Below are 22,034 nucleotides of genomic sequence, written 5' to 3'. Positions count from 1 at the left end.
CGACGTAACCTATGGTTATTGTAGAAACTCGGCAGGAAAGTAGCTCTTGATTATTGTGGAAACTCAGCAAGAAAGTCGACGTAACCTATGGTTATTGTAGAAACTCAGCAAGAAAGTCAACGTAACCTATGGTTATTGTAGAAACTCGGCAGGAAAGTAGCTCTTGATTATTGTGGAAACTCAGCAAGAAAGTCAACGTAACCTATGATTATTGTAGAAATTCGGCAGGAAAGTCGACGTAACCTATGGTTATTGTAGAAACTCAGCAGGAAAGTCGATGAAACTTATGATTATTGTAGATATTCAGCGGGAAAGTCGACGTAACCTATGCTTATTGTAGAAACTCAGCGGGAAAGTCGGCGTAACCAACGATTATTGTAGAAACTTGGCAGGAAAGTCGACATAACCTACGATTATTGTATTATTATTAATTCAGTATATTATTTTAAACAGAGGTGTAAAACTGTATACAATTATAATTCATAGAGTGAATCTTTCTTTTTTGAAATTTATAAAGGTTTAAAATGACTAAGAAAATTTACCAATTAAATTTCTTATAGTTGTACAGCAAAGATTAATTAAACTGCGAACAACATTGGAGTCTACTGTAATCAAATTAATTCACTTTTTTCATAGAGCGAGAATCAGAAAAACAAAGCAAAATTTCGTGTTCAAGTATTGGAAAGTTTAATTTCGCGCATGAGGCTTATAAACAGCAGTTAAACCTGATATAGTACATTCTCACTTCACCGCTATATTTCTGAAAATACCTCTCGAATTAGGATTTTATTATTCTTACAGCGTTTACTTGAAAATCGAGCAAACCTACACAAGGTTTTCTGCTGGAGCATTACCTAATTCTGAAAGGAATGAAGGAAGCTAATCAACAGAAATCATCGTTAACTTTTGGATTCTACTCTTGTCTCACCATACAGTGGGATTTGATCATCACTTTTGTGATACATTTGCTGCATCAATGAATCCTAGGATTTATAGTCGGAGTACGGTAGCCATTAGACCAACCCAAGGAGGAGTTAATATCCTGGTTTTATTTGCTTATCTTATATAAATAACGTTATAATTTGCTGCATCAATGAATCCTAGGATTTATAGTCGGAGTACGGTAGCCATTAGACCAACTCAAGGTGGAGTTTATATCCTGGTTTTATTTGCTTATCTTATATAAATAACGTTATAATGTTATTTAATAAAATAGCTGAACTACAACAAAGGAAAAGGTTTTTGCTTTCAAATATTTTCTAATTTGATCAGTTGCTTGTTACTTTATAATTATTTCCGTGAGTTTTTTTTTTTTTTACTTTGTGACGAAACTGTTGGATTACACTATATGTGGAAAGATGAATGAGCTAAGAATAAGAAAAGTTGAGCTTATCACATACTATTAACGGTGCCCGGCATGGCCAGGTGGATAAGGCGCTCGACTCACAATCTGAGGGTCGCGGGTTCGAATCCGCATCCCACCAAACATGCTCGCCCTTTCAGCCGTGGGGGCGTTATAATGTGACGATCAATCCCACTATTCGTTGATAAAAGAGTAGCCCAAGAGTTGGCGGTGGGTGGTGATGACTAGCTGCCTTCCCTCTAGTCTTACACTGCTAAATTAGGGACGGCTAGCGCAGATAGCCCTCGTGTAGCTTTGCGCGAAATTCCAAAACAAACAAACAATACTATTAACTTATTAAAACATTTTAATTCGTATTTATTTATTTTTCTTTTGGAAAGTTGCGCAAACCTACACAAGGGGTATCTACTGTAACTGCCCTAATTTTGAACTGATAGACTAGAGGGAAAGCAGCTAGTCAGCAGAACCCACTGCTAAATCTTGGGCTACTCCAACCGAATTGTGGGATTTGACGACGATTATTATAATATCTCCACGGCTACAAAGTGCGAAGCATAATTTTGAGGCAACTGGATGCGAGCCATGGATATTTGGATTCACAGTCCAGCATCTTAACCACTAGCCCACGCCCAGCCAGAAAACTGAAACTAGCCAGAGAAATTATCGTGTCACTGTTTCCTACACATGATGATATCTATAGGTATTTTTCGCAGTGATCTATATTTTCAGTAACTAATCATAAGGAGTTTTTATGTTATAATAGATAAAAAACCTACACGTGAATTTTTATCTTTAAACGCTTCATAGCATGTACGTTGAATAAAAGTGTGGATTTGCTAAAATACTACCTTTAACGCAAAAACATAATAATTATAGAATTTTACCTGAAAAAATTGTTTCAGTGGCTCTAGTAAGCCATTAAAACACAGTTAGTTTACATCTCGAAAACAGATATATCATCAAACATTTGGTAGCAATAAAAAGAAAGGGAATGTTAAAAACTTGAAGTTCCTTAACATATTTATAAAGAGAGAGGGAGAACGTTAAAGGTTTGAAGTTGCTTAAAAGGCAGTGAAAATATTACAGGTTTTGTAGTTAAAAACAAACTATAAGCATGTTGTTATCATACATAGCAAGCATTCTCTAACACAGTAATGAAATATTTCAATTAAATTGACAAATCGTTATTAACTGGAAGTGGATGCTGCAGTTTTAGTTGGGGTTTCACAATAACTTAAAATTCCTTTGCGGAAAAGAATATCTCACCTTCGTAGAAATATCAATCTTATTACATTTTTCGTTAAAAAGAAGTAACTAACTGAACCCAGAACTGCGGGAAATACATTCAGACACAGCAGGAATGCTCATTTCCTGAGGGTAGGATTTAATGATATCGTTTAAAATTATAGTTGGAATACCATTTTTAAACAGTTTTGATTCCAGCCCTCATAATTTTTTTCACGAAAACGTGAACTAAGTTTTTTTTATGCATAAATGAATAAAAAAATATATAGTTCAATAAACGTAGCTTAAGTAATACTTTGTAATTATAGTAGCTATTAAAAGCGAGCATAAACTGGTTCAATTATATAAAGAATTTAGAGTACATAGCAAGATATACGACTTTGTCTAGTACAGTGGAATAATTTCAAACTGTTGGAAATGCGAAAATTAATAACAACATAGTGCTAATTCAGAATTAAAAACATTAACTGAATATCAATGATTGTTTTTGTATTACTTACAACAAACAGTTCAGATCTTTACAGAGCCATACTAAGACTTTTTAAAACTGTACAATCAACGAATTTTAATTGTAATACTTGTTTTGATTGTACAGAAGCACAACTCGATACAAGCTCTGGATCTACTCTAATCGAATAGTAGAATTTGATCATTACACTTATAACTCACCCACGATCACAAAGTTTAATGATTAGAAATTAAGAAATCATCACTTTTAAATTGCGTATTAGCTAATTTAGAGCTCCACATCAACATATAGAAGTAAACAGTATGTGATGAACCGAACACACATTAGCCAATATAATATTTAGTAACAAATTGCTCTTCAAGAAATATTTTAATTTATATAAAGCACATTATGTAAGTATTCAATAACCAGGTTATTGATATTAATCTGTTATGTTTTTCCATTATCGATATGAATAAATGAAATCACCTACATTTTAAACTGATTTTATTCAATAAAGTTTTATAAAAATATTTTTTTTTAAATTTAGAGATTGTGCTTATTAAAACTAATGAACTATTCAAAGTAGTAAATTAGTTATTTTTACAAAGAAAAAGCCTACTGGAAAAGAACAAATGAAAACCTTTTAAATACGATCAGTTAAATTAACATTTACCTGTATAGTTGATTTGTTTGTTTGTTAGTAGTATTTCGCGCAAAGCCACTCAAGAGCTACCATGCGTGAGTGGTCCCTGATTTAGAATTTAGAAGTTATAGACTAAAAGGACAGCAGTTATTCAACAATGCTCGCCGCCAACTCTTGGGTTACTTCATACCAACGAATATTAGGATTGATTGTCACATTATAACACCCCAAGGCCACTGAAGAGTTTAAGATGGAAGGTTTCCACCAAATAATTTGACGTAAAATGATCTTTTATTGATTGAAAAACTGATACACTGAACTTGAATAAGACTTACTTCAGGATAAAGTATCAGCTAAAACAGTAAACATTTAACTGTCATTACAGACCTTGAGAGATTACCTTTTTACATTATCTGATGTATGGTTTTAGTATATTACTGTCTGCTGAGATGAGGCGAAGTTTGGGAAACACCGAGCTATCTTCTAGTCATGTCAGATTTAGTGTTGAAGAACGCATGTTCTTAAATAGGCTTACGTAGGAGTTTTTTACGTTAATGAGATTGTTTATGACATTTACATAAACATTCTAGCAACTTTTGTTCGAGTAGTCATTTGAAAGTGCATTTTTACAACTCTTCAAAATACGTCAAAAGGTACAGGAGTTCGGTGTTATCGATAACCAACAAACACCACCTGTCAGCGTTATGTTTCCGAATTGAATGGACGAAACACATAATATCCTTATAAGTAATATTTAATAACCACAAAACTAATCACTAACTATCGCCCTATGACATTAATAGGGGGTACTTTAGAGTTCTGTTGGAGTAGTTATGGATTTAAAACAGACTGTGGATACTTCACAAATATTTTATAATCGTTATGTTTGGACGGCCAAAAAAAAAAGTTATATAGAAACCTAGGTTTAGCAGAAAATGAGTAAACAAACCGAGCTCATGAAAAAAAAAAGATTCATTTCATAAATTTTGTCATCAAAAATAAGATATCAAAGCTCCACTAATACCTCTCTCTCTCTCAAATGTATTTGTTATTTAACCTAGAAAAAACTGTAAACCGTGTGGTTATCTAGAGTACAGAGATCAATGTCTAGGTACTGGAAAGTCTTATACTTTGTTATAATGACGAGAGTTTTGAATAATTTTACGTTGAAACTGGATTTTAATTTTTATTTGAGATATTATTATACAAAAAAGCCACAGAAACTAAGACTAGGATATTTTCAGTTTGTGTCCAAGGTTTTTAATAAAAATGAATGAATACACAGGATAAAATGGAGTTACTTGTGATTTTTGAAATAAATGTTCTATACATTTGTTTGCAGATAGAAGAACCCGTGTACTAATGGAATGCCAACATTAGCCGATAATACGCCAGTTAACAATACACGCAAATTATGTAAACTTAACTTCTAAGTCTGAATTTTGATGAGCATTTATAGTCACGTAACAAATACACTCTAAAAACACGTTTTACATATTCTTATACGATCTATGATCACTAACAATGTAAAGTATCATGGAAGATAGATCTTATCGGGAACAACACATATCTAATAATCAGTTAATACACAGTGTCCTGATAGGTTATGTTCTTTGTTTTTCAATGTTCGATTTCATGTTAATGTTAGAAGTTTTTAATGAAAGCTGATGATCAATTTTCAGACTCGGATTCTCAGATACATATTACTATATACTGTTGTTAATTTATTTTATGTATTTGTTTTACTTTCTTTTGAGTTTTACTGAACTCCGTCCAGGTTCTGTACCAAAATGTTATTGTGTAACTTCTGGGAGGGCCTTTCTCCTACAAAAAAAACACGTGAGCATTGAAACCGAAGCGATGTTCCATGATTCCAGAGCACCATTTTGACTTCACCAGAGGTGTTATTATGTGATTGCAGCACTGTTTTCATGGGTTAAATGGCAAGGTCTAAGAAACCTAGAGATCAACCTACAACTATTAACCAGAGGAACGACAGCTAGTCATCAGCGCACGACAGCTCCTCTGTATACAAGCAAATGTGGATAAACTTAAAATATTTAGAAACATTTCAGGATGCTTTGTTTATTTGTTTGGAATTTCGCGCAAAGCACTAGGGCTATCTGCGCTAGCCGTCCCCAATTTAGCAGTGAAAGACTAGAGGGAAGGCAGCTAGTCATCACCACCCACCGCCAATTCTTGGGCTATTCTTTTACAAACGAATGATGGGATTGACCATCACATTATAACGCCCCCACGGCTGAAAGGGCAAGCATCTTTGGTGAGACGGGGATTCGAACCCGCGACCCGCAAATTGCGAGTCAAACGCCCTAACCACCTGGCCATGCCGGGCCTTCAGGATGCTTGTACTGGTAAGAGGACATTTAAGGCTCAACCCTAAGTAAACTCATAAGATTTTGGACCGTGCGTGCCGGGCTGTGAAACAAGTAGTACAAGGTTCGAACTGCGATTTGTTACTGAACACGCTCTACACTTTGAAATGTGAAGGTCTTAAAAATAGCTAAAAATGCAGAAAGTTGTTATTTGCATAACAGCAGGTAGAGTTCCTGGTTGAGAATGAAGTGGCGAATACTGAGATACTTTAAAGAAGCTAAATAAAATGTTCAATAATTATTACCTCACATTGCTTGAAACTGCATTTTTAAAACAGTGAATCTTATATACGATATTAGCTACATAAAGGGAAGAGAGATAAATATATTATGTTTTCCTAACAAAAGCCCCACAAACACTGTAACTAACCCCATGGGATAAAGAAACATTAATTTTAAATCAATTATGAAAAATAAGCCAAGTTCTATGATTTTTTTGGGGTTGTGTGTCTGTGTGTGTGTATTAGAACAGTAAATGTCTAGACGCTGATAAACTCAGTTACTTCACTTTAAACTTTCCTCTTCGATGTGTTTTAATCCGAGAATACAATGAAGATACGTTCATGGACTAAAAACGAAATGATGACATTGATTTTGTTTTATGAGAGTATATAATAACATCTGCTTGAGCCACAATCTGTTTTGCTTCTTACAAATAATCGATGTTACTTTGCATGACTCACTGTAGGTTTGGCAGAATATACGCTTGCTAAGGGCGTCGAAAGCCTGCTAAAGTAAGAATGTGCAGGAAATGGTAAACATTAACTCATTTTAATCGATTTTATAGTTATAGAGAGGGGCTGGGGGATAGTGTTTTCTCTATCTTGCTTAGAGCAGAAAAATACGTATATATTCACTTGTTTTGTGAAAGACACAGAAGCGGAACTAGCGCGGGGCAGACGGAGCAATTCCCCAAGGTTCGTGAACTGCTTGTTCCGCCACTGAACTGACAAATAAATTACCTCATTCTGACAAAAAGAAAGGCACTAACAGCCCACACGGGACAATACCACGTATCACATAAATTGATAAGTCATAGGTTTTAAAATTCAAAAAATAGCTAAAATGGGATAGAAAGATAAATGCATCATTTAAAAACAACGTTTCGCCACTGTTAACGTACTGTCAGGTTCTCAGCACAATCGTACATAACACTTAAGTACACCAAACTGGTGACGTCAACCACATAACCTGCAGCTAACATAAGTATAAACCTACTTCTTGTGTTTTATTTATCAAAGGTTTGTATTCCTTATTAAAATGACTACTTTTATTTTACGTTTATTAATATTAGATTATCGACAAATAATTTTAAATAATTTTATATTTAAAATGTTGGTTGACATGTGAAGGAGTATGTCCATGTTCTGCTATTCTTGAAGTTAAATTCCTACCAGTCTCCCCTATATAAATATTATTACAGTCCGTATATTCTTCACTGAAAAATACTTCTTTCTCAATAGTAGTCGGTTTAAACTATTGAGAAAGAAGTAGTTTACAGTGTAGAATGTACGAATGTAGAAGCTCGAAGCTGCTCAAATGATGGTAGGTTTTAGAAAGCGTATCATATGTAACATCAAACTAGCATTAGAAGGGGGCGTGCAGATAGAGTTGAACCATTAACCATCACCCATTAAAATGTGATCAATTAAACACTTCGTGGCACTTAATCCATCAGATTAATTAGCTTCCATAAAGCTTCTGTTCTCACCAAAGTGTATTAATGACATCACCAGTTAAAAACCTGAATCTACAAAAAATATACATTACAGTAAAAACATTATGAAGATAACGGTAAAAAAACTGATGTGATATTTTGATCAAATATTAGGGTTTTTATTGGTGAAACTAATTTATGCGATTAAATGACAACCGACTCGACGGGAGCAATATGGGTAGTTATCCTACCAATAGTTTAGTCAGTAAAGATTTTATAATGCCTATTTTGAATATTTTTTGCTAGTGAACGATGTTATGCCCCATCAATTTTAGCTGAACATTAAGTGTTGACACCGTTAGATTAGCTTTAAGTCAAGCGATAGCAGTTCAGCTGGTCCTTGCTGATATGTGTGATGCGTGTGCTCATTTAGTTCAAATGTTACACGGTTATACACTTAATAGACCCGCCAACCGTTTAAAATGAAACACATATATAATACTTATATAAAAGTACATAACAAAATCGTTTCCTTAGCTTGATGCATTTTTGGTAATAATTTGTCTGTAGAGCTTATTATTTTGTGTCATGCCTTAGCGTACTTTTTTGGAGTGTCTACATGCACTTGTATTGTAAAAGGTATAAGACAGTAAGCGTGTACAGTGAAACACTTATTTTAGAAATGTAATACTTGTGTAAATTCGTTTTTCATTTCTATCAACAATGACCATTAATCGTATCGAAGTTGAAGCCCCTCAGTGGTACAGCGGTATGTCTACGGACTTACAACGCTAGAAACCGGGTTTCGATACCTGTGGTGGGCAGAGCACAGATAGCCCATTGTGTAGCTTTGTGCATAATTACAAACAAACGAAGTTGAATATATGCAATGCAAATTTTATATAAGTAGAAGTAAGTTATTACAAAACATATCCCTCGTAATATTTACACTGCTATACATATGCATTGAAAAATACGGCCTTTTTTTTTAACTTGGGTGACATGGAGAGTGATAAACATGTAGGAAAGCTAAAATCGAAAATCGGCTCCCTTATTATGCCTATTCATAGCCAATCCTTTAACTCTAGTTAGGTGTGGCCTAGTGGTTAGCATGTCGGGCTATGGATAGAAAGATCTAAGGTTCGAGGCCTCACTTTCAGCTATGAGCACGTTAGATATAAACTATTGTTGATTTTAAGTTTAATACGAAAGTATTATTTAGTTTATATAGTACAAACTTTAAAGCGATAGTTATGGCAAGTTTGCTTACACAACTGTGTACGAATCATTTGTTGTGTAGTTCAGTTGTGAATTGACGTCATGTTACTTGAACCTTCAGAATTTTTCTCGTTACTTTAAGTAAGTTTTACTACATTATATAATATCTAGTAGTGTATATAAAGTTCTAGATTGCTGTTGAAAGTATATATATATATATGTCGAAAAATTAGTCAAAAAAGAGATAGATAGAGATTGGGTGGTCGTGAGTTTATCCATAAATAGTGTATAGCGGCGACTTTTAAAGTGTTATAATCGCAAATTGTATTGTAATCACAGAGTAGAGAAGAATAATTCGTCTTGTCAATTGGATTCTAAAGTAATTGAACCAATCTGTGTGGACTTTTGGCGTAAAAGAGAATTATTTACAGCTCTGGATTCAACTGTGGTAATCAACTAATTGACTTATTTTAATATATTATTTTAAAACATGTGGACTTGAAACTTCTCGCCAACAAGTCATAGACACCTACTGTAAAGAATTGCGGCACTATAAAACCTGACAGTGGCAAGCCAGACAGGATACCACAGAGGTAATCAGCGGTAGAAATAGACGTAAATAGCGGGGAAATAGGCCTATATACGCACAGCTGTAGTGGTGGCGAAAATATTTCAGAGATTACAAACGTGCTATACAACCATGTCTACTGAATTTAATAAATGTTTAGAGAGGGGCGAGGTACTTGGACTAAAAGATAACAATCTACTAGAGTTTGTTAAACAACAACATCAACAAGAACTAAAGAGAGAATAGCATCAACAGAGGAGAGAGGAGGAGAGGCAGAGAAGAAAGGATAAGAATATATATTGAGAAAGAGGAGAGACTAGAAATACAGAGAATAAGAGCACAAACTGAGATCGCAAAGCTGACCAACAGAAATATGATGGACCCAAGAATAACAATGGAGTCAGGTCCAGTCGACCCAAGCTGCCCAAATTTCATGAACAGAAAGAAGGAAGTGCTATCACCATGATGAAACAGTGCATGAATGATGGGAAATTCAAGTTAGCAAATAGATCAACAGTGCCAGTAGTAAATGGAGCATGTGACAAACATCGAGAGGTGTCAACAAACCATGACATGCCAATAGGTAAAAGCTATGTTGGGGACAATATAAGTGAAAGTCCTATGAGACACTGGTGCAGTAGTGAGAATCAGTCTAGTATCTGCTGACCAGATGACAGACAAAGTACATCTGATGGAACAGCGATAAAGTTTCCCATAATAAGAATAAAGGTGGACTCTCCATACATGTGGTGGACCTTGAGCCTATGTATATGAAGGCAACCATCTTCGACTTGGTGATCGGAATTATACAAGACAATAGAAATTTAGAGAAACCAGACAGAAAAGAGGCTGATAAGGCACCTACAGTCACCACAAGCAAGATGTTAAGCACTCCCATGACATGCCGAATGTAGATTTACTGGAACCGAAGAAAGCACAGAAGAAAGACCCTTCACTGCAGAAACTTTGGGACAGCGCCAGTGAAAAATTGGAGCATAAGACAAAAAGGAAGAGGACTTACAAAATAGAGGATAAAAAGGGAATGCTGTACAGGATCTATCAGTGCCGACAGAATACCAGACGCAAGTGAAGAAGCTGGCTCAGGAGTCGTTTGTGTGAGGACACCTAGGAGCAATGAAGAAGGTAGACAGCCTCACCTGCAACTTCCATTGGCCGGAGGTCATCGGGGATGTGACCAGATTCTGCAGGTAATGTGACACCTGCCAAAGAACATTACCTAGAGGGAAGGTACTCAAGGTGCCACTGGCTGAGATGCCTTTCACAGAAGAGCCGTTCAGCAGAGTAACTGTGGATTTGACTGGACCATTAGCATCTGTATCTGACAAGGGCAATTGGTACATGCTGACAGTAGTCGACTATGCAACACGTTACCCAGAAACCATAGCATTACTGAAGATAGACACAGAGAGACTAGCAAAAGTCCTCCTGGAATGGTTCTGTAGAGTAGGATTTCCAAAAGAAGTCTTGAGTGATAGAGGAACTCAATTTACTTGAGAACTGATGCAAGAGGTGTACAGACTCATCAGTACTAAGCAGTTCTTTGCTAGCCTGTACAACCCCGGATATAATGGACTTTGTGAGAGAGTCAGTGGATTCATTAAAGTTTTAAAGAGCATGCTGAAGAAGATGTACGAAGAGAGATCACGTGAATGGGACAGATACCTGCAAACAGTATTATTTGGTTACCGAGAAGTCACACACGAAAGTACAGGATTTTCACCCTTCGAGTTGCTTACGGAAGAACAGTAAGAGGTTCGATGCAGATATTCAAAGAGCTGAGTACAGAATAATCAGACGTGAAAAACACATAACAGTACATGTTAGACATAAAAAATCGACTGGAGGAGACCTGTCAACTCGCTCGAGAGAGTTTGTGTGCAGCTCAAGGCTACCAGAAGCACTTCTATGACAAGATCAAGAGTCAACGTTTCAAGGTCAGACAGATCTTGGTTCTGCTATCTATAGACAACAACAAACTCACCCTACAAAGGAAAGTAACTTTTGAGGTGCAGGAAGTGGTCAGTAGAATGGACTATCAGGTGAAAGTGGACAAAGACCTACCACGCCAATCTGTTGAAAGGTGAAAATTCCAAAGTCGCCTCAGTTACTATCTCTATTCCTAGTTACCGGACTGAATTCTACCGAAGTATTAATATGGGATTCATACGCGACACTCCAAACCAACAGTCAAGGAAGGAAGTAGTGTTCCAGGATGTACCTGATCCTCCCAGGTCACTTGACCAAACAATGAAACAGGAAACAGGAAATACTAACTGCACTTTTCTTCTCCCGCTTTTTTCCCTACACGTTATAACGTTAAACCAAACAAACAAAAAATCTTTAAAGTCTTAAAATGTTGTTATGAATACATTTATTCGGTGATTTTTAAATGAGTGCGTAAAATATAATGTAAATTACTATTTACCTTGGAGAGCTGGGCAATCTCGAAACTTTACTTACTTATTTCAAATGTTTGTGTATATTGAAATTCACCCCAAAAATATTATTTTTGAAGCATTAATTTACTTTTGATGGTGTTCAATTTTTATTCCAAATTTAGTTGAGATTTCGAAAAACAAGCCTGTAGGGGGTCATAGCTTATTCATTCTGTTGAAACGGGTGCAACTAGGGGCATATTATCAAGTTTACTTTTGTCGCTTTTCCAAGATCACAAACTGAGAGTCTTTCATGTTTGTTTTTTATAAGTTCAACAAAAATGTAATGTAAACGTTATTGCAACTCACGAATAACGAGGAATTATCATTAACTCAGTGTTTAAAACCTGAGATCAAGAATCTGGCATATCTTTCTACCTGGTTGAAGAGGGCGTCAGTTTAAGCTGCATGACGGGTCCTTGCTCATTGTTTCTTGTTTTTGTTTGAAATAATAAAATGTCTTCGGTGAGTAAGCAACAGGTTTACAGAGTTAAAACGCTAAAATCCGGTGTTAAATTCCTTGCCATGGACAAGAGCGCAAATAGACAATTGTCTGTAACTTTGCACTGAAAGAACGACAGCAGGAAATAATAAAAGAAATTTCATAGTTTATAATGCAGTGTTATAATTCCATTATTTGTTTATTTCTAGGCGATTATTAAGCTCTTTTTTTAACCAACTTTGATTATGTCAATAATTTCAAAATTCATCGTTAAACGATTATTAAAAAAAAACTGACATTAAGCTTTATTGCTTTCAAAACTATTTGAGATATTCACAAAAAAACAACAACAAAAAAAACCATTATACTTCATTGTTTCTAACTTGTGAAATGTTTAGTAGTGAGAAATACACACGTATATATATAAATATGGCCATGCAACGTTTTGACACATCAGGCAAGATAAAATAACGATAACTTGACACATTAGAGAACACAAGATTAAAATAATGTTCTAATCACTTGAAGCAAGAACAATAATAAAATTAACAAACAGTATGATTGACTATTTACAAACAGGAGGAAGAAATAAGATTAAAGATCTTTACTTCTTTGTTTTATTTATATTATTATTATTATATTCTGTATAAACATCATTTATAAAGTGGTTTATTATAAATTCATTTTTTATTATAAGTTGCTTTAAAACAAATTAAGCGTATAGGAAGACTGTGTTATATTCAAAACAAGGGACATTTGTTTTATGGATAGACTTCCTTTGATTAACAGTTCAAGGTTGGAATTACCATTAGAAAGAATAGTGATTCCTGAGTGAGTTATCGGATGGCCAGTTTCATGTCTGTGGTTCCGGATCGCCGAATTGGGTGGACTTAAAAGGATGTTACCTGACCTCAGTGATACTCCCATGTGCTCGTGGATGCGAACGGTGAAATGTGGTTTAGTTTCCCGATGTGAATACTGTTTGTAAATAGTCAATAATACTGTTGGTTAATTTTATTGTTGTTCTTGCTCCATGCGATTAGAACATTATTGTATTCTCTTCCTGATGATGACCTAAGTAGAAGGTCGAAACGTTGCATGGCCATATATATATATATACTCGTATATTTCAGGTATATTCTGTTTTATAACTTTCGTTTGAAAAGTACTGTAATTCGAATATTATTAGATCTGTCAAGTATGACGAGAAAGAGTTGATATCCTGGAGAGAATCGAATACTGAAGCAACTAACATAAACAATCATAACTTAATCATTCTATTACAGAGCGTAGCAATTAGGAAACATATTACTAAGTTAACTGTGTATACTCAGATAGGTACAAACAAAATGATATTATTAGCTACTTTACCTCCACGTGGTAAGTGACGTAAATTATCTCCATATTGTGATGGAGGCACATTTTCTGGAGGGCAGCGTAGTTACAGTAACAACAGTTGTCTTCAACTATAGTAGCTCTATCTCGTTTAGATTTCTCTCTACCGGGAATACAACAGCACCTGTTGAATATCAGAATATGAAGTGGGAAATACAGAAACTGTTGTTTAGCATAAGTAAAATGTTTATTTTATCAACCGATATACATTGGCTGAATAATAAATGGATTCAAATGATATTTTATTATGAAAACGTAAAACTTCGTTAAAACTTATAACATTACTGTAACATTTAAAATGTTGGTACATGATGAATATCTTCAGTTTTCATTTATAATACTTTAAGTTTTCATAATTACTTCCAATATGTCTCGAGGGTCATCCATGCTTCCAAACATGAAGTTAAATATTTTTGGTTGTGTAGACTTTCGCTTTTGTATTTTCGATCGGTATCATATTGACTGATATACCCCTTTAAGAAAATAATGACTCCTCACTCGAAAAGGTGAACAACTGTTAGTTTTAAACGTTGCAATTATAGCATTTTATAATTAATTTTCAACGTCTGTATGTGGCTTTGTAATTTAGAATTATCCATACTATTACTACGTATGCTCAATAAATAATTTATAATTTTCCATGTTATCGCGATACACGTCACTTCGATACTCTAAGCCTAAAATACTTCTGGGCATAAACCAAACTTACACGTTCAACAATATGATTTTACTTTGCAGTAAGTTTGTTTTTGTTTTTATAGTAAAGTCACATTAGGCTATCTGCTGTGTACACCGCGGGGACTTGCATTAAATAGTAGTTATTTCTGTAACAGGTCTGCATAATGATATAGTTTGACATCTTATTTCCAGAAGCCAAACCAGTCAGCTGTCTCTGTTTCATAGATATCAGTTAGCATAATTTGAATTAAAACGTAAACATGCATATACAAAAATAATCTATGCTAAATAATCTGTATAATCTTTGGGAAGTAGGCATAATTACTGTTAACGTGTATGAGATTACAAAGATAATATGCACTGAAATTATTTGAATGCTCAGAAAGAATGAAAATCTGTATGGGTTTCAATTTGTAAACAAATGGTTCAAGTTTAAACGACATGTATAAAACTCAGTCGTCACTTTGATCTTCTTGTCTCTCAGAATTAGAGAAAAGGTAAATCGGTAAAATACATTCGTAAGGGTGAAAGGTATGTTTGTTGCAGTACAAAACTACACTGTGACATTTATGTGCTCTACCCGCTATGGATATCGACACCAGTATATCTAAGGGTGAAAGGTTTGTTTGTTGCAGTACAAAACTACACTGTGACCTTTATGTGCTCTACCCGCTATGGATATCGACACCAGTATATCTAAGGGTGAAAGGTTTGTTTGTTGCAGTACAAAACTACACCGTGACCTTTATGTGCTCTACCCACTATGGATATCGACACCTGATTTTTAGTGTTATATGCTTTATTTGTTTTGAATTTCGCGCAAAGCTACATGAGGAGCTATCTGCGTTAGCCGTCCCTAACTTAGCAGTGTAAGACTACAGGGAAGGCAACTAGTCATCACCACCCACCGCCAACACTTGGGCTACTCTTTTACCAACGAATAGTGGGATTGAACGTCACTTTATAACGTCCCCACGGTTGAAAGGGCGAGCTTGTTTGGTGGGACAGGGATTCGAACCCTCGACCCTCAGATTGCAAGTCGAGCGTCCTAACCACCTGGCCATGCCGGGCGTGCTATATGCTCTCAGACTTGCAGCTGAACCACCGGTGCCGGGTGGGAAAGGAGCCTGAATGCCGTTTTCGACAGACCGTATTCTTGATAACAGAAAACAAAAACAACAATTAGTGTTTTCAAGTAAAAATCAGTATATCGTCATTACGTCAAGAAGTATTTAATCATTCATTTCAAGGCATTTTCGCGTTTTGCAATAAGAAGGGGAAAATAAAAACAAGGATCAAGCAATATTAGAAACAATTATGTAACGTCGCCAGATTGAATTTCTCTGCTTCTAGAACATTAAAAATCACGCGGAAAGTCACTGTGGGACCATTCATTAATAATCAGTCTCTATAACGAAATAAAAGAAAACCGTTGCTTGGCAAAAACCAATAAATTAGTATTCAGTCTAGTGGCGGATCCCGAGTAAAATGGGGGTGGTTCCAATCTAAGGTTATCTGGACACGCACTCAAACATAAATGTAGTTTTCAGAGTAGTTATCAGGTTTTTGAGTTCCTGTGTATGTATAAATACTAAGAAAAAATGCAACTTTTTTACAGAATAAAAGACACATTATCTAATACCAAATCAGATTTTATAATATGAACGTCCTAGATAAACCTACCTCATCAACATATATATTGTATTCTCGTCATATTTAGTTTAAAAAAAGGTCAAAATCCATCAGCTGTTTATTTTTCTTAAACTGCACACCCGAAATAAAAAAACTTTGTAATTACGTTATCGAAAGTATTATTCAAGTTACCAAGCACATTTCACAATAAACTTTTAAAATCTAACCTACTAAACTGTCTTAAGTGCTAAATCTATTGCATATACACAAATACTAAACATAACAGAGCTGTGGAAGAAAGCACTGCATTGTTTTATAAATATGTGTTGAAGGTCTTACTGTCTTATTCACTTGAACTATCAATTACTTTTAATTTTTACCAAAAATTTAACAAACATAAAAAAAGTGCTTTCAATATGTTCAAGGTGGCGGTAACGAGGTTGAAGAAGCTGGGTTTCTATAATCATGTAATCACAATATTTCATAAAGGTATGAATATCGTTTTTCCATATCTTAACAAATTTGGAGCTAGGCCTAGCTAGGGGACGGATCTCATATAGTCCCAATTTGTTTTCATTAAAAAAATTATATAAAGATTCCACGCTGAAATATTATTTACAGGCTTAGGGAGTGGTTTGATGCGGCGCACGACTATCCCCACATTCGTAGGGCACGATCACATGATCATAATACATACAGGTCAACACATCAGTCAACATTTATACATCAATGAGTAAATTAATCGAATTCTCTTTACAGTGGCATATGAAGGGTCTCAATACCTTGGGGCAAGATCTTCGTGTGCCTACCATCTCCCAGTGTACATATCCTTCTTCCGCAGCTACAACTACAGTAATATCTTGTATTTCTTGACTTTTTTTCTGTCAATAACCATCTAACATTATTATTTGTAAACAATAAATTACACTAAAATTTTAAAATGATTACAATCCGATAGTGTTCACAGTTATTGCTTAAAGTTTCTATTGTCGTGCCTTTTCAAAATCATAACACAATGAAGATTGGCCGTTTGGTATGAACACCTATTTTTTTTAATAATTCGTACCATCGTCAAATGTAACACAACTATGCAAAATATATTGTTTTAAATGAACAATATGGATAATATATTGATGAAAGATATTAATAATAAATCGGGTTTTATCTTCACGTTCAGTATTGAGCAAACTTTCACTTTCTGTCTTCAAACTCGACTTGTTTTTAAAAATATCCAATAGTTTTTGAAAGCAGTTTTATCCTCTCTGGAAATCCGATGAAGGGCTGTTGTTGCCCGAATGTTGTTTTCGTATTCGTCAATAAACTTATTGTAATTTGGTGGGTGTTTCGCCTTATTTATTTTATTCTATTACTTATATAAACAAATTATTCACGTGCATACTTTATAGTATGTTTAAATTTTAGCCTGAAGACGAAAATAAAACACGAGAACAGAGCTTACCCATATATTGAACATGGAGATAAAAACTTGTTTGGGTTAGTATGTCTTTATCATTGCGGAACGATTGTACTATTATAATTATTTGTATATAAACATTTTCGGTGGGTTTTTTTAGGGTTCCTGGAGTAATAAACCCAACTGTTTCCAAGCTTTCCATACAAGTCTACTACTACCATCATAATGTACCATTCTCTTGCCTTGTAGTAAGATATGTAAACTTTTCTAGGGTCACAATATCGGTCGGTGGGTTTTTTAGGGTTCCTGGAGTAATAAACCCAACTGTTTCTAAGCTTTCCATACAAATCTACTAGTACCATCATAATGTACCATTCTCTTGCCTTGTAGTAAGATATGTAAACTTTTCTAGGGTCACAATATCGGGCTTTAGCTAAAGTTTAAACTAAAAACGTTTACTTACCTGAGATACGGGAAAAGCTTGCAACAGCAAGTTCCGCTATGAACCATCATGAACATCGGCCATCCATAGACAGCCAAGGCGTAATGTAGGTAGTGAGTGATTGTGTGTATCTCGTCTACAATTAACTGTAAGAATAACAAATAATTTATCTCAGTACACGATTCTTCTTAATAGCACCTAGTTAGATCAAATATATATATTACGACACCGAGTTTGATACATGATACAACCACACTCAATTATTTGATCTATTCATCGTCTCCTTTGTCTCTCAGCGGTGAGCTTAAGAGCTTATAATGCTAAAATTCAAGATTCAATGCTCGTGGTGAACACAGCACAGATAGCCCATTGCGCAGCATTGTGCTAAACCACAAATAAAACCTTTACCCATTTATCAGCTTATATAAATCAAATTACAATATAAAAGACAATTATAATATGCGCTCACTGTACGTGAGCAGAATGTAGGAAGGACCTAAATAAACCATTTATTGTATTTTTCCACAACTTATTATTATAAATCGGGAGTTTTGGTGAAAAACGCTAGTTTTTTATATATGAGTGATATGGAAAAAGAAAACTTAAGAAAAACGTAGATTTTAGTATAATTATTTCTTTAGGGAGCACTGGGCTTGTTTTTGTATTATAGTAAAAAATGATTGTGTTACTTTATAATTACAGTGCAACATTAATACATTGTAACTTACAGTGATTTAGTATTAGTGTAATATGACTACATTGTTCCAATGTGATTGTAATGGTATTATATTATCAGTGTAATGTAATTGTTTAACTTTAGTGTTAGAGTGTATAGTAAAAATAGTATAATTAAAATGTAATAGTTATAATGATTTTATGCTACAGTATACCATGAACGTTTCATGTACACAACGAAGCGATCTAAGAAACACAACCTTTATCAAAATATCTCCGGAATCAATATAGTATCCAACGTTTTAATAATTATTTCATTTTGAATCAAAATAATTAATTTTATTAAAAAAAGGTTTACAAATTCCAATGATGTTCAGTGCTTTTTATTAAATAGCGTTCATTATGGTTGTCATAGTAACCCAACTGAAATGACCTCACAATAAAAAAACGGATGCGAGTTAACACATTAATTTACACGAAATCGATGTGAAAGTTTTACCGGAAATAATCCTCGTGTAACAGTACGCCGTACTTATTGAGTCTGTTATAGTACTTGATATTTAAGATAAAACACAGTTTTTGATTATACAAAGTCATTTTCATCGGTAATTAATAAGAAAATGTATGTATGATCATCTCTTATTGAGATCAATATATATACATATATAATTGAAACTTTATTACTTTTAAGTTTTGTTATTATCATCAAAACTATGTGTATTTTTTTTATCAAAACAGAATCAAAAAAGTGAACGCAGTACGTTCTTCTGTACTTAAATTCCTGAAACATTGAACAAGTTTAACTAATCATAGAGCAGTTAAGTGTCGCGTGTCACTATAAAGGGGATTTCTTTCTTAATTTGTCAAGTTCTGATTTTAAGGTAAGAGCTTTATAGTTTTTCACAAAAGCAGTAATGTACACATGGGATTGGCTGGTTGGGCTAAAGCGCTTCCCTTCCCGTACTTATGCCTCCAAAATACCGTCTTTTTTTCTCAGTCATAAAAATTGTAAACAATTATTAAAAGCTATACCTGATTCCCCACATAGCTTATTGTGAGTTATTAGGAAAAAAGAAATTGAGCTTTAAAATTAATGTTAACTCGTAGGTTTTTACAGCATTACAGAAAATAAAATAAAATAATTGTGGCATGCTGTTGAGTGCAAATACGCAAGGATTCGCTGTTTAGTTTCAAATTTTAAAATGTTTATAAAACCAATTGAATAATAATAAAAAAGGAGCTGTTTGCTTCTTATGTCTCATTACCCTATGTGTACCAGAGGCAACCCACAGTCTCCATAGTCAACCCTAACCTCTTACCCAAAAAAAAAAAGGTTCGCCTTATGATGTTTGCAAAATTCATTTGTTCTTTTTTTTTGTGGATAAACGTCTATCCTTTTAATACTCTCTGTACTTTATTGCACACAAGTAATCCACTGTTCTTCAACTTATAAATATACTTAAAGTAAAATTTTGGACATTAAGTTTCGGCTATTGTTTTTGTTTTGTACACTTAATAAAATTTGAAATTCAGATACCACATGGTATTCAAAAGTTTGATATTCAGATACCTATGGTATTCAAAAGTTTGATATTCAGATACCCATGGTATTCAAAAACTCAACTTCTTCACAAAGTTAACTTGTAGTAATGCGGAAAACATTGTCCTCGGTGGGACATCAGTAAGTACACTGACTTAAAATATCAAAAATCCGGGGTTCGATTTCCACGGTGGACATAGTAGATAGCTCGATGTGGCTTTGCTCTAAAACAAACAAACAAAAGCGACAAATACTATAATTAAGATTGCCTCGGTTACATTACCAAATATTTACTGACGTAGCCAAGTATACCACTTCTCTTTCAGCCCTATCCAAAGTTGTAACCTCAATAAAATTTGAATTGTTTTCTTCCAAAACGTAAAATTAATCTACATTACATCCGTCAACGAAGATCCGTTATAATGTTTTTCTAAAAATGAAGCACTACTAAACACTATTTTACTATCATTACAAACATTGTATCCAAATGAATACACTTTACTGGAATCAAATTCACCTCATTATTCAGTGATGTGGTTTTGTTTATAGTGTTCGAATGACGACCATAAATTTGTTTTTATAGGCACCAGAATATTTTATTCATCTTACAGACATGAAAACTGGGCTATAACTCGGCTGTTTGAAACCGGCATTGCCATGGAAGAGCTAAACGGATAACGATGTAAGTTTGAAAAAGGCACAGCAACTTAATAAAACATAATTTTTGAAATTTCATCTAATTTCCATTCAAACACCATCTTATTAAGTTCTATAATTCCTGTTGTTAAGCATAGTGACGGTGCATTACATAAGTATTTTGTGTAGTACTTATTGTGTGACACCTGCAGAGGACAAGCCAAGTCGAGAGTTGAGGAAATCTGACATTTTATAATTCAAGTGGAAAAAGCATGTACTTCTCCAAATCCCTATAAAAAGTTTCTGATTTTATGTAGTTATTTTCGTACTTACAAATTTTGTGCATGCAAGGAAAACGTATATTTAAGAAACGATCATGATGAGCCATGGATATTGCTGCTCATTGTTTACACTGGTATTAGTAGCAATCTGAAAAACACTTTGGATATGACCGTGTTATTCCAACAATGAAGAGTGGTTGGGCTAGTATCATGGTCTGGGTTTCATTTTGTTGGTTTGAACTTGATCCACTGATGATAATAAGAAAAACAAAAAATGTCTTGTTGTACTGTGATATTTTGAAAAATAGTGCACTTTATGTATTGATGAAATTGTATTCGCCATTTCCAGTAGTGGTTTGAGATAAATGACGTCCAATGTTTTTCTCGGTCATTTAAAAGCCCTAACCTGCATTCATTTGAACTGTTCTGGGATGAATTGGAACGTCTTCTAAGGGACGGAGGAGGCAGACATCAGTCAAGTATTATTACAATTGGAGCTACTTTGAATAATGAATGTCTCGGACTTTTCTACCAGATGTTTGTTAACAGTTATTTAAAACCATTAGAAATACATAGAGTACAGAATGTGATTAACTTCAAGTATGGATCTACTCTTAATTACAGTGAAGCCGCTCTGAGGAAACATGCCCTCACTTCCCCATTTTGTTGTCCAAGTACTTTCGACAGTTTACATAGTACTTCCACTGAAGGTTACAGAAAGGAAAAAAATAAAGTACTTTAGTAGGACACACTAAACTTCATTCAGTAAACTTTAGTTATTCAAAATATATGGAACATATTTTACCCATTAACACTTTGCTCCACCTCACTCCTCCCCTTCTGAAGCAACCCTGGACAAGGTTAGTTCTAATATCATTGTTACATGATGGATTGTAGTTTATGTT

General features: G+C 34.4%; 1 protein-coding gene across 3 annotated transcripts in view; it reads right to left on the bottom strand.

Annotated features, from left to right (window-relative positions):
- LOC106463225 (sn1-specific diacylglycerol lipase alpha-like) overlaps positions 1 to 22,034 on the bottom strand; it is a 131,116-nt gene that overhangs the window by 8,683 nt on the left and 100,399 nt on the right. For 2 of the 3 annotated variants that reach the window (XM_022390669.1, XM_022390670.1), the window contains 2 exons: positions 18,019 to 18,143; positions 13,808 to 13,955 (listed from right to left, as the gene is read on the bottom strand). In XM_022390669.1, coding sequence (XP_022246377.1) covers positions 13,808 to 13,955; positions 18,019 to 18,143 — 273 coding nt within the window. The remainder of the gene's footprint in view (positions 1 to 13,807; positions 13,956 to 18,018; positions 18,144 to 22,034) is intronic. The other variant, XR_002611443.1, reaches the window with a different exon arrangement.

This window comes from Limulus polyphemus, unplaced genomic scaffold (genome assembly GCF_000517525.1).
Source record: "Limulus polyphemus unplaced genomic scaffold, Limulus_polyphemus-2.1.2 Scaffold1352, whole genome shotgun sequence".
NCBI classification, from domain to species: domain Eukaryota; kingdom Metazoa; phylum Arthropoda; class Merostomata; order Xiphosura; family Limulidae; genus Limulus; species Limulus polyphemus.
This window is presented reverse-complemented; position numbering and strand designations above follow the sequence as displayed.